Source organism: Neolamprologus multifasciatus, chromosome 4 (genome assembly GCF_963576455.1).
Source record: "Neolamprologus multifasciatus chromosome 4, fNeoMul1.2, whole genome shotgun sequence".
Classification (NCBI taxonomy): domain Eukaryota; kingdom Metazoa; phylum Chordata; class Actinopteri; order Cichliformes; family Cichlidae; genus Neolamprologus; species Neolamprologus multifasciatus.
In genome coordinates this window covers 21,700,036-21,714,771 of record NC_140442.1, presented here as the reverse complement: position 1 = coordinate 21,714,771, position 14,736 = coordinate 21,700,036, and the positions used below count along the sequence as shown (strand labels likewise).

Genomic DNA, 14,736 nt, shown 5'->3' with positions numbered 1-14,736 from the left:
TTTGACCTACTTGTGGAGCCGGTACCTGTGTCACCTCTAATTTAAAGCTAATTTGACTCACAGAACTATAACTCGCGGCTGTGTTTGTGCCTACAGGAGTATTTTAATACAATTATGTAACAAATAATGAACCTTAGCGTGGTTAATTAACAGACCCTTCAATCTTTTAATGATCTAGTTTGATCTAATTACTTATTAGCATATAACAGTGGTATGACTTTTACAGATTAAAAATTATGGTTACGTGTTTTTCTTCATTTAAATTTTTAATAGTGACTGATTTTATTTTCAGCAGAACCCGGACCAGCTTATCTAGCACTACTGTCTCTCAATAGTCTCCCACCAAAGATAACAGATTTATTCACAATGCATGTGCTCAACCGGACAAAGCTGTCCTCCCAGCTTGACAAGCATCAGTTACTGTTAATAGAAAACTGACATATTTCGTTGTCTCCAAGTCAAGCAGAGTTAAGCCTGTTTCCAGAGACAATAGCTGCATGTGCCACAAGATGGCAATAGTTTAAAGGATGAATGCAAAAAGGAAGATTTATGGCACAAACCTTTGAGATGCAAGGAGAGCGATTGCTTTCACTTTAATACGCTTTAATGATTTCTATTTTTAAATTCACTAGGCAAGTATGTCTTGCCTTGCTTGCCCTGGCCAAACACCACTGGCATACAGTTTGTACCATAGATGCAACTGGCTAACTAGCTGAGGTAAGTTAACTTAGCTGTCCATCTTTAATCTAAATATAGTCATTTCTGACCCCCAAACAATGATTTTCATCATCATTCAGTGAGACTAAGCAAACTTTCTAGTTGAAGACTGTTTTATTTTAATACAATATCTAAGTAAATCATTTTACATTGTTAGTAAAAATCTCTCTTACTTGCATAGTTACATTTAAAACCATGTAGCATGTAATATATGGATGGTTCATGTCTTCATGAATGATTCAGCCACCTGTATTTACATATGAAACCCTGCAATACAAGCAGCACATGAGTGTGTATGTGCTCGTACGTTAACACACACTGCGGGGCAAACGTGTTTCTGAGCAGCTATTTAAACCAGTCTCCTCTCTGACATCTGAGAGCTCCTCTTTGATCTCCAGACTGCTGACCTGTCACACTAACTGAATCAATTACCATTTATTTTAAAAAGCAGGATATAGTCCACAGTGAAACAGCCTGAGTGTTTTAACATGGATTCCTTTTGAAGTTGTAGCATGTGATGGAAACTTGTCAAGCTTAGCAAAATATCTCCTCTGTTTGAACAGGTTACATTTTGACATAGGATATATTAAATCTGTCCCAGTTAATCTGGTTCCTTATGGTGACACTGCTGCGAAATACATAGATGCAAAGGTCTGGGCGACTTCAGTTTTGTAAAGATAAAAATCTTACAGAAAGAAAAGCTCTGTTTTTGTCCAAAAGTGATTCAGAAGCTTCATTAAATCTAAACATGCAGAGCTATAAACTTCCCATATTGTGTGAATCAGAGTGTGTCCATGTGGTCCTCCAACTGTCTCAGCCCCCATCTGTGAAGTGATATTTACTGGTGGATTTTCTTTGATGCTCATAAAACTGCATCATTAACCCACTTGCTTTCCAAACTATCGTCAGCTTCACTGAACATACTCGCTGCTAAACGCTACAAGTTAGAACCAGCCCTTTAAAATAAATATTAAAATCACAGATTTTGGTGTATAGAATGTATGTTTTCAGTTTGTTTTTGTCTTGATTTTTAGAAAAAGGATGAAGAGAGTGCTTCAAAGAAACAAAAGATACTCGTCACCCCTGAAATGAACTTTATTGCTATTCCGCAGAGTAGGTATTTATTATTCATGCGGATTTCTAGGTGCCTCTAGCTACAGTCTGAGAAACAGAAATTGATACTTAAGTCACTCTGTCATCATTTATTTTCTTCGTTTTTATTTAAATAGATGCAAATTTCAGTTTTTAAAATGCAAAAACCCGTTAGTCAAATCTCAAAGTTTAATAGTGTTTAAAGGAAGTATTAAAGCTTGCATATGTAAGTAGCATCACAAGACACATCTGCCGGCATTTACAGCTAAACCAACATGTTTAGTGAAAGTCAACACAGCAATCTGTTTGGTGGAGGAGAGGGGGCTTCAGGGGAAGGAGGATACAGAGAGGACTGAACACATGAGAGCTGAAATGTATACTAATGGAGGCATGAGTCACAAACATGAGTGCACGCATTAAAGTTGTTCTTTCATTGGTTCCTTGGTGATGCATGTCTACCATACGACTAAATCTACAGTATAGTTGATATACTTTGGATCATTTTTTAAAGGGTTAGAAGAAATTAATAGCAATAAAAACAATTAGAAACATTACTTCTCAGCTGATTTAACATGACAGCGTGAGGTTTCTCTGTGAGTGACTTTGTGTTTCTGACATCTGGTTTCAAGATGCCAAACTCTGGGCTTCCAAACTAATAATGGGTGATGTGGCAACCTCCATTTATTATCTACAGTCTACAACAAATTTGACCAATGTGCAAAATCACATCATATCCCTACTCAGCATAATCTAAAGCAAGCAGTCATCTAGACTACAAGTGGGTCTCTGTAACAGAGATCACAGACTATTTCATGGAGCACTAACTTCCTTCATTCTGTTGGTTTCCTGATAACTTCATAAAAAAACGTCCTTTAAGTTCTTTGTTGGAGTTCTTTTTGTGGATTAAATCATCTAAATATCGTTTAGTGCAAATGTTTACGTTTTATTACCTTTAGACAAAGTCTGAAAGTTTAAGGCGGGGTGTCAAACATATAGCCAGAGGGCCAGAACTGGCCTGCTGAAGACCCCAATCACACTGCTGCTTTGGAAAACGTGAAGAAGAGCAAATATTTTTGACTTTTAATTCCATTTTCATAAGTTTTATAACTTTTCCTATCAATAAAAACATCCTTGAAGTCCATTCATACTACACCAAAGTAACTAAATAGTAAATAAACAATAACATGAGAAGAGTTCCTGTTTTTTACTATGTAGAATAATATAGTAGAAATGTCTAATTTTTATAGTGAGTCCTCAGTAGAATTTGTTTTTTTAAACCACACATCTGTTACTTACAGTGCTAACAGATTTCTTCCATTTACTACACCAGCATTTCTTTATCATGTAGAAAAACTGAAACTTACTGTGGAAATGGTTTTTCTTATAAAAAGATATGTGAGCGATTAAATGCATAGTAAAACATCTTTACACTGACAGAAGGGGGAGTTTCACTGGTCTGACCCACTTAAGATATAAAGATATATAAGATATAAAATATTTCCAGTTTTTAGTTTTAGCTTAGCTATTCTTAAAAAGCTGCAGGCTGGAGTGGATTGTGGACAAATAAGCTGTTCATCAACATAATGGAGGCTCTGGGATGAAAATCCAGGTTAAAAAAAAATAAATCTTCTTTTGATATTTATTTAAAATAACACAACGCAAATGGAGCATTGTCTTGTAAACGGAAAAGAAACCTTATTGTGAGTAATCAAAGTTTCACGTCCACGACATTCCTGCATCTGTTTGCATGATTGCTTCCTGTCTGCCCCCTCCTCTCTTAACCCAGATAACTGTTCACTGTGTCAGAAACACACTTCTTCTTCTTTGTGTGTGTTCGATGTACGTCTGTGACAGAGCGTGTGTGCCCTCAGTGTTGATGTGCTGGGGGGGTCTATAGTCCTTTGAGACGCTCTGTCACTGCTCTGTTCTAATACTATAACGAGACCTCTGGGATACACGCGCAGACTTATATACAAAAAGACACACATAGCTGAAAATAAAAAGGAAGCTTACAGGCCTCTGCACAGCCAGTAACAGCTATAATATGACTGAAAAAAGGCTGTAAAAGCATATCGGGAGACTGTGCAGGCAGGGTTTGTTTCCATCTGTGGAGCTGCTGGCAGAGTGTGGTCTCTCCTGCCACAAATGACTGCACTTGATCCGTCACCTCTACGATTTCAGAGGGGTGATGCAGACATCCTGTCAACACTGGAGACACTCGTAACACTTAATCATGCTAACCAGCAAAGCACTGCAATCTCTGTCCCCGTTTTGCCCTGCTGATGAAAAGCTGAGATGACAAATAAATGACACCAGCTGCTGGTCATATTGGCACATTCACGAGTGACAGTCCGTCTTTGAAATAACATAATGATACTGCAGACATCATTCAGTATGATTTTCACCTGCAGTTTGCAAAGTGCTCAACCTCTTTTAACCTCTGAAAATGCTCTTTTACACATGACAAAAACTAAAATGTGTGCTATTATTATTAGAAGAACACCATGCATGCTAAACTGTTTACATCTGTTTTCCTAAACTAAATCAAAATTGACTGCAATCATAATGTGGGGTTGCTTCATATCATCGCCATCTGCAGCCATCAAACGTTTTTCAGTAAACCCGCTTATTCTGTCAAAACCCAAATCTCAAGCAGGACAGCATCAGTAATAAATTTCTATTATGAGACAAAACTGGCTGATAGCCGGATCAAGAGAATTCCTCCTTATATGTGAGCCAAGTCAAAAGAGGCTGAAAAGTTGAAAATGTCATTTTCACCATACCTTCTAAATTAACCCAAACATAAATGTGGAAATCAACTAATGCAATTTGTTCTGACATTAGGCAGTGATCCAATTCTCATTCAATTTAGTAAGTAAATAAAAAGTAACAAGAAAGAGCAGCGCTGGCTTTTGCCAGAAAGTAAAGTCAATGTGTCATCCTCCAGTCTCAAGATGCTTGTAGTCATAACACCATGGTGCTGTTCAGCAAAACAAACCTGACTCACTGCATTAAATTTAACAAAAATGAAATTTAACAAAACTCTAATAAATAAAGTCGAAATTCCGGTGCCCCTTTTTGTCATACTGACGCTCTCCCTCTGTTGTCTCCCCCTGCTGACCATCAGAAGGACTGCAGAAGGACTGCTGAGCTCCGTATTCTTGAAAATTCACAAACTAAGGTTTGCCATATATTTAATGTTGCAATAATTAAATGTAGTTGAATTACGATTATTATTTCAGTTCAGTTTTTCAGTTTTATTTATTTAGCATCAATTCACAGCAACACTTGCCTCAAGGCATTTTATATTGTTAGGTGAAGAGCCTGCAATATAAGAGAGAAATCCCAACGTTCAGATGGCCACCTATGAGCACGCACTTGGCGACAATGGGAAGGAAAAACTCCCTTTTAACAGGAAAAAGCATCTGTGAACCAGCTCAGGGAGGTCATGTGCTGCGACGCGTTGTGGGATGAAGAGAATGAGAAAGAAAGAGAAGAGAAAAGAAAAGGGAGAAGACAAATGGTAACATAGTGTTAATTATGGCAAATGTTAAATATGTAGTTTTGGCATATGGACACATATGGACCACAGAAGAACTGTTCCGTCCATCATGGCAGGTCGAGTAGCCGCCTGAAGCTATAGCAACATAACTAATGGAAGATTCAGGGTCACCTGATCCAGCTCTAACTACATGCTCTATCAAAAAGGAAAGTTTGAATCCTAATCTTAAAAGCAGAGAGGGCGTCTGTCTTCCCAATCCAACTCGTATTACTGCTAACACAGCCATGGCATCTTTACCTTGCAAGCTAATGTATCATTATGCTTGATTATCCACTGGCTTTCGCAAATTTAGTCATATGAGCAGACTGGGAAAATGAACCTGCACCCTTTAATCATCATCCTCTTTTGTTAATGTTTGGCACACACGCACACACAGACACCCAGGCGCAGTAATATGTCCACAGCTGCTCTGTCAGCCTTGATGAGACAGCAGGTTGTCTAATTGACTGACGTGATTGCCCTCGTATGCGTCTGTTCACCCATAAAAACCTCATTTATCACTAATAGGACACAAAAAAGGAGGCGGGATGATGAGCGTAAACAGATACCACGGATAGCTTCTTAACTCAGATAAAACTGAAGTCATTGTACTCGGCGCTGAAAAGCTTAGAAATATGGTATCTAACCAGATTCTTACTCTGGATGGCATTACCTTGGCCTCCAGTAACACTGTGAGGAACCTTGGAGTCATTTTTGACCAGGATATGTCCTTCAACGCACATATTAAACAAATATGTAAGACTGCGTTCTTCCATTTGCGCAACATCTCTAAAATTAGAAATATCCTGTCTCAGAGTGACGCTGAAAAACTAGTTCATGCATTTATTACTTCCAGGCTGGACTACTGCAATTCATTATTATCAGGATGTCCAAAAAACTCACTGAAAAGCCTTCAGTTAATCCAAAATGCTGCAGCAAGAGTACTGACAGGGACTAGAAAGAGAGAGCATATTTCTCCTGTTTTGGCTTCCCTTCATTGGCTTCCTGTTAAATCCAGAATTGAATTCAAAATCCTGCTCCTCACATACAAGGTCTTAAATAATCAGGCCCCATCTTATCTTAATGACCTTGTAGTACCATATCACCCTATTAGAGCACTTCGCTCTCGCTCTGCAGGCCTACTTGTTGTTCCTAGAGTATTTAAAAGTAGAATGGGAGGGAGAGCCTTCAGTTTTCAGGCCCCTCTTCTGTGGAACCAGCTTCCAGTTTGGATTCGGGAGACAGACACTATCTCTACTTTTAAGATTAGGCTTAAAACTTTCCTTTTTGCTAAAGCATATAGTTAGGGCTGGACCAGGTGACCCTGAATCCTCCCTTAGTTATGCTGCAATAGATGTAGGCTGCCGGGGGATTCCCATGATGCATTGAGTTTTTCCTTTCCAGTCACCTTTCTCACTCACTATGTGTTAACAGACCTCTCTGTATTGAATCGTATCTGTTATTAATCTCTGTCTCTCTTCCACAGCATGTCTTTTATCCTGTCTTCCTTCTCTCACCCCAACCGGTCGCAGCAGATGGCCGCCCCTCCCTGAGCCTGGTTCTGCCGGAGGTTTCTTCCTGTTAAAAGGGAGTTTTTCCTTCCCACTGTCGCCAAAGTGCTTGCTCATAGGGGGTCATATGATTGTTGGGCTTTTCTCTGTATCTATGAAGCGCCTTGAGGCGACATTTGTTGTGATTTGGCGCTATATAAATAAAATTGAATTGAATTGAATTGAATAGCTCAGTAGGTAGAGTGGTTGCCCCATGATCGGAAGGTCGGGGGTACGACTCCACTGAACAGCTACCCTGAGGTACCCCTGAGCACACTGCTCCCCGGGCGCTGCGCTGGTGGCTGCCCACTGCTTCACTGGGTGAATGGGTTAAATGCAGAGGAGTAATTTCCCTACGGGGACTAACACATACACATTATTATTATTATTATTATTAGATACAGTGGTTTTCTTAGATCTGGCACCTGACAGTGTGTGTGCATGCAGACCTGAGTGGTGGAAGTGAGCAAGAGACGGCAAGACAGGAGAAGGATTAGGGAGGGAAACGCAGAAGTTATGTTGTTGAATCTAAAGAGAGAATAAAGAATATTTGGATGAAAAAGAGGGGCAGACGTGAAGGAAGAAGGAGGCAGGTATGGAGCATCAGCTCTATTCAGATGGAAAAAAAGGAAAAAATGACAGTATAAATGAGAAAAGAGGGGGAAGCAAGCATGGGAATCATGTGGGTTATAAAATGCAGAGGGACTAGAAAAGAAAAGAGATTTCCATGAGGCATTTTCAAGGCCTGCTGCTCGCTGTGTGAGACAGTGTTTGCTGATTGACAGCTCATGAAAAGCATTCAGCCACTTGGGCCTCACCCACTCATCCAGTGTCTCTCTCTGTATCTGCCACACATACACACAACCCGCTTTGTAAAATATCCCGAGCTGCTCCCTTTTCTTTCCAGGTAACAGCTGCTGACAGAACACGTCGATCTCAAGGTATCCCTCTGCTTTCTTTGTTTTCTGGTGATGTTTGTTTTTTTCCCCAATACAATAAATCCCCATCTTCCTTCTGCCCAGTTTCTTCCTCACCTGCTCTAACCATTTCCACCTTCCCTCTTTGCTCTCTTATGTTTCTTCGCTCTCTTTCCACCTCAAACTCCACTGATATGCTTCCCATTCATCCTAGCTTTATCATTTTGCTCCTTCGTCTTGCCGTTTATCTTCCAACTCAGTCACCTCCCACGTTCCTATCAAATTCTCCTACACGTCCTCAAAATTCTGTCCTGGCCAAATGACGATATTTGATGTGTCATATCCACAGGGAAAAAATGTACACAGGATGCAGGGTGCAGATTTTTTTGCATTTATCTTTAAAAAGAAATGATGCAATTTTACCACAGTCAGATTTTGATTGTAAGGAACTAGTAAGTGTAGCATGTTTAAGGATATTGGACCCGATATGATGAATGCATCTAAATGAAGGCATGGAAGCATGAGCGAGTAATTTTACTTTGAAATTCCTAATTAAATGTAGATTAACAGAGAAAAACTGTCTTCAGTCCGAGAAATGAAAAGCAGCTGAACTTTAGGCCGCCAGAAACTGAAGCACTGAGTATTCAGTCTGCAGGAGAAACAAGCTGAGAGCTATAACACTGCTGCACACCTGGAGCAGCGCGATCACGTCAAACTGCTGTTTGAAATTCATACAGTTAATAGAATAGATTATCTGTGCCTTTCTTGGCTCTGAAGCACATTACTTCTCCACTTAAGAAACCTCACTCTCACCGCTCCTGTGGCTCTATCCTTAAATCATGCTCGTTTTTCTTTTCTAAACCTCCCAAAAACACACACTTATACACACACCTGTGTGAAGGGAAACCCCAGCGCTTTACCACCATCTGGTACTGCACCGGGGTTCAACAATACTGCAGTGTAACAGACACGCTCACACAGTTTTATCTTGCATTTATTATAGTTTTGCAAATGCAGAAGATGCTGTTAAAAGTAATGCAGAACGTTGGTGATGTAATATGACTCCTGCATACACTGTGTAACCTTTTAAATGCACACACACCCACACACTGACGCACACACCTTTTTCCCTCACCGTTCCCATTAATGAACAGACACACTTTTACAAAAAATGTCAAAAGCTGGCAGCATGCATGCAGATGCACATGAAGACATGCGCATGCATACACAAGCCACACACATGCACACAAAGAGACACGCACAGGATACTGTAAGATGTGATCAATAGCTATTGATCTGCCACCTTTGGCTTGTCTTGGCAGCGCTTCATGTCAGACATAAAAATGTCCACACCCGGCAGGATGGAGACAAATTGCACACAGACTCACAGATACACACACACATACACATATGAACATCTCTTAAACACACACACACAAATTAGATTTTATCTCTAAATCATAAAAATTCAGCACAAATCGATAACTGATTAGCAGCGACATTAACTTCAGTCACTGAAGTTACATTAATTCACACACACAAAGACACACACACACGCTCGCGTGCACTTCTTCATCGCCTCACCTCTGTAGCACATAGTTAGCCAGAGCAGCTCCAGCACCTGACCGCCAAACTCACACACGTCCAATCCCAGCATGGTGCCTCTCTGCGGGGCTTTACTCTGTGAGACGGCAGGCTGAAGTAGAACCAGAGAACCTCCACAGGTAGCAACAAAGTGGCAGAGCAGGGATCGATTAAAAAGAAGAGAATCCACAGAAGTGTTTGAATAGAAAGAAAAGAGGTCAGGCAAGCATCTCTTCCTCTGAGGAAATAACAAGAAATACGTATTTACAGGTGTAGAGGGTTAAAGAGAAAGAGGACCGGCGTGAGAGAAACAGCAGAGGGAAGCAAGGAGGTATCCTTGGGTGTGGGTGTGGATGTGATAGGATGTGTGTGAGCTAGGAAGAGAGAGAGAGTGAGAGGGTGGAGGGAGGTCGAGGGAAGGGAAGCAGCAGACGTGAGAAGCAGCCGGCTTTCTGCGCTACTTCTAGTCTTACATACACTAGAGTTTAGTGACAAAAGGAAAAAAAGAGATCTAAAGGCTGAGGATGCTGTCAGCTGTTTCTGGATGCAGTAAGGGTGCTGGAAGAACAGCGGTAGGCAGACGCTGGCTCAGCCGGCAGAGCTGTCTGCAGTTTAGTGTGTGTGTGTGAGTGTGTGTGTGAGTGTGTGCGGTGCTCAGACGCTGGCTATCGATTCGCAGACAAGCATGGAACCCCTCCCCTCCCGCATCCCTCCCTCCCCTCCCCTCCTCATGCCATCAGCCCAGCGACTGCAATGAGCTCATCCTTTTACCCCCCCCCCACACACACACACTCTCCCCCACCCTCCTCCGCTCTTCCTTGCATCCCCTCCTTCCTTTCTTCCACCTCACTCCTCGCGCCCCCTCCAACTCTCTCATGCTTTCATTTCCCCTCTTCGTTTTTCATTACTTTTACGAATTCTCACGTGGCGTCCGCTCTCTCCTCCTTCACCTTTGTATCACAGGCAACTGCCAACTCTCTCTCTGTTTCCCTATTTATCTCACTTCCCCTTTCCTTCAGCTTCATCTTGTTCTTTATCTCCCTCTGGCTTTAAGTGACCACGCCCTGTCAGCGGCATGCTTCAATCACGACGGTCACTCTCATTCTTTGTCTTTCAGTCTTTTTTTTTATACATCATCACTGTTTTGGCTCCCTATCTTTTCTTCAGATACCTCTGATGCCACGAGGGAGGTTGTAGTGCTGGAGAATACAAAAGGATTTGCTTCCCCCACTTGTCAATCAGACACACTCCTTTTCACTCATGTCTACGTACACATGCCTTCTTATTTTGTCATTCAGGGGTTGTCCAGCTGTCACCTAACATACTACTGGAGGCAACTTCTCTATTTCCCTGCCTATCACCCTCTCAGAGTCTGCTAGCAGTTTGAATGATGTTGTTTGATGTCATCAGGAATGACAGTAATAATAAAAAAGGAAGTTTATTAGCTTGGCGCTTATCAAAACCCAGCATTACAAAGTGTTTTGCATGTTGTCATGCATGAATACAGAGGCTGGCATCTGGAATAAAACTGAGTAAAATCAAACATGCATTTTGCCACCATGACTCCAGCAACTGACTTCTGGACTTGGCATTTTGAAGCGTCATTGCTTGTGTTTTTGGCCACCTTAGCACTAGCTATCAGCAGTTGCTTGCTAGCACTTAGCTAGTGATAACAGAGCAAAAGGACACTGGACTTCACTCAGCAAAAATTTCAGGAAAGGTTTTTGGATGAGCTGAAGGCCAATTACAATGATTAGGAAGAGGCCAACAACACCAACATGATTTAGTAACTCAAATTAGTGAATGTGAGGTCTTTGCAGAAAGCAGCTAGCTACAACTCTTGAAATACCTGCCGATCAAAGTGACCACACCCCTAACTATGAGCCTTAACAAAATAGAAAAGTTTTTCAAATAAAAAAAAAAGAATAAATAAATTGCAAACTCTCATACAGTCGTCGCAACAGCAGACAGTGATAATCTAATTGCTTATTTTGCGAGTGTAGACTGTATAACCGGTGGACATAGCCACTGTTACGTCACCTAAAGTGCCATTTTGAAGCCTCAAGATGAGCGTTTTTGCCGTTCCACCATCGTGAGAGGAGAGTTGGGTCTGATTGTGGCACTGAATGCTTGACTATCGATTCATGATTGACTCGTTTGCTAATGAGAAACCACTTTGAGACTGCAGTTTACCCCCCAATTTGAAACATAGTATGACCAAAATTTACAAAATAGATGTAACTTTTTAATTCACTGACCCAAAATTAATGACTGAGCCCATAAACTCATCAGGAAAGTGTTTAGAGGGCTCAAGTTAGAAAGCTGTTTTCACATAGACTTCTATAGGACTGGAAGCCTTTTTGCAAACACAGCTATCGCCATCTGGTGGTATTTAGATAGAATGCAGGTTTAAGACACTTCTGTATTGGCTTCATTTTTCAGACCTGAAGCTACTAGCCCGTCTAATGCTTCCTGTATCTGGGAGCCAATACTCATGTGGCCATTAGAGGAACTGCAGTTAATTTTTCAGCTTGAGAGAAGTTGTTGATTGAAACAAACCAAGTAAACAGCAACAGGAATAACTCAATAGTTAAGAATAAAATCACCTTAAATTTTTAAAAAGAAATATTACAAACACATTCTTATAAAATACGTCTTCAACAATAACTTGAAAGGGTTTATTGATGCAGAAAGCTGGACTTTCTCTTGCAAGTTGTTTCCTTCCTGACGATCTCAGGCTGCGGACTAGTTGGTAAGGGGACAACAGCTTATATTCTGGGGTGAGGGCATGATATAATAATAAAAACACTGTTTAGACAGAAGCTGTGGAATTCAAATTTAGACAATTCTCGAAATATATTTAACTGTATTGCACAATTCCAGTCTGTATGCCAGCCCTTACATGTTTTTCCCATTAGAGCCAGTCTTTAAAGTCAAGCAACAGTCAGTGGAAAAAAAATCAAATCCAAAAAAAATCAAAAACACCCACAACACAATAAATTCATATAAAAAATGTCTATTTTAGATGATTTTACAACAAAACCAGACGAATGCACCCAAACAGGCTATGTTTGACAAGCGTAAGTCCCTGGATCTGTGACTAAGTTCACATATCACTGAGAAGTTCCTTCCATGAAAAATATCCCATCAAACTTCAGCTTAAGGTTCGTCGTGTCTGTGCAAATCTGTCATTTTCAAACGGTTAACAGCAGTAAAATCTGATTTAATGCCACTGCCTCGCCCGAACAGTCACCCCCGTCAGTGTCTGCGGTGAGCCTCTGTCCTAAAGAAGCTGTTCCATAAACTCATTATATTCATATCACTTTATGGAAAAATAAATCAGCAGCAGTAGTGGGGTGAGTGGTATCTATAAAATGTGTGCTCGAACACGCCAGCCATGAATGAGGTCATAAAGAGTGTGTCGGAGGAAGGGCCCCCCAGGGTTTAGCGTAACCGTATTTCACCTCAAACAGGAAAAATCTGACAGAAAACTCAGCGGGTAGCTGACAAGAAGCTGCGCTGTTTTTATCTTCGTAACATAATGACATAACTCAGCTCTCAAGTGAATCAGTCCACTGTCTTCTCATACATCGGTTCACCTGATAAACAGTGACACGCATTAATATATGCAGAATGGATTAGATAGTTTGACGGATTGGAAATTATCCTGTTTCCTTCTTTGCTTGACAGATGAGATGACTCATAACACCTTCATGGCATAAATATATATTTGAATATGAATCTGCTGCATGCAAAGACAGGTTAGATTAAGGTTTGAAGGTTAGTCAACAATCTTAAAAATATGATCAAATAAATGAAATGATTAATGGAGAAAACAAAAAGCTAAGAATAATCAGAATCCACCCAAAACCTTCAGCCCTCAGATAGCCATATGAAAAAGGGTTTTCATAGTTTTCCTCTTAATAAGAAGTGTGTGGTGGGTGATCTTGTCTCCTAATTCCTCCTGGAGATGCGTTAATACTGCAGTATTTATGTTTCTACTTCCCTGTGCCATTCTAGAAATCCAACATAGCATTGACACAGCCTCCAACTGTGACTGGCCAATTCTTACCCAGTTCAAGCTACTTCTTCCTCTGCCATCATTTCTCAAATCAGAGGTTCCCAAAGTGTGGGGCCCGCCCCCTAGGGGGGGACGCAGAGCTATTACAGGGTGGGCGTGGTATGAAAAGAAAAAAATCAAACAGAGAACGCTTGGACACTGCTGGCATAATGGACAGGTTTTTGACAGGGCTCCCACACAAACGCAAAGCAGGAGATGAAGCCAAATATGTTTCCAAAACAACTTCCTTCCAAGTCAAAGACTAGAAAATATGGTGAAGCATATCTTCCCTTTGGCTTCACCTGCACAAGTGCCAAGTGCGACATAATTCGATTTCCCTGCATCGGGAGCACTCGCTAATATCAGGCTGATCCTGCCGTCATTTCTTCCCCCTGTCCAAATCATGTTTTTAAACCCATTTTGCACAGAGAGGGATTTTTGAAAAATTAATTCATAGCAATGTTGAATATTATTACAGAGGAAAAAAAACAACTACACGTAAATAATTACACCATGACGCCTCTGCCTTTCTAAATGGAGGGACAGCAACTGCGTGTGTATGTAAGCGTGTAAAAACTGAAGGTAGTCAGATTAACAGTAACAGTATTTTGTCTCTATCTATTGTAGAAATTCATCTCAAGTAAACAATAATGTGGCGCACAGCATGACGTGAAAAAAGGCACATACCTATGATGTTGCGTGACGAACTCTGTATTCCACGTCCACACGTAAACGCACAAACTGAGTTTTCGATGATTCGAAACGCTGTTTACGTGTGGACGAAAGGCCCAAACGCATAGAAACAGCTGCGTTTTCAAAAATACCCGTGTAGGTGTGGACGTAGCGTAAAAGAGTTAATAGTTTATTTTATTGCTACCTGTAATTTATTGCAGTTTACTTTTATTTGTTTAATTGTTTACTAAATGTTTGAGGTGTGAAATAAACCGCAATGGCGTCTGAAAACAAAATATTTGTGTGTGTGGTTGAAGGATGTGATCTCGGAAGCTAAGCAGGGTTGTGCTTGGTTAGTACTTGGATGGGAGACTGCCTGGGAATACCAGGTGTTGAAGGATGTGTCTGTGCGGGGGGGTGAAGGTTTTTCTTGCAAAACAAACAAAGAACGAAATAATTTCATGTTTCTATGGTGAACGTAATTAAATCATCTAGCATCTGCATGAAATGCAGATGATGATTGCATGATTTATTCTTGTTGAAATGACATGATACAATCTAGTAAGAGTGATTAGTTATCTCACGGGTGTCAAACTTAATTGC

The 14,736-nt window shown here is 40.7% G+C and overlaps 1 protein-coding gene across 1 annotated transcript in view; it reads right to left on the bottom strand.

The window, feature by feature from the left end:
* Window positions 1-10,070, bottom strand: part of arhgdig (Rho GDP dissociation inhibitor (GDI) gamma) — a 35,060-nt gene extending 24,990 nt beyond the window's left edge. Inside the window, exon 1 of the mRNA XM_085157281.1 lies at window positions 9,402-10,070. Coding sequence (XP_085013407.1) covers window positions 9,402-9,474 — 73 coding nt within the window. The 5' untranslated portion in view covers window positions 9,475-10,070. The remainder of the gene's footprint in view (window positions 1-9,401) is intronic.
* Between the last annotated feature and the right edge of the window lie 4,666 nt (window positions 10,071-14,736).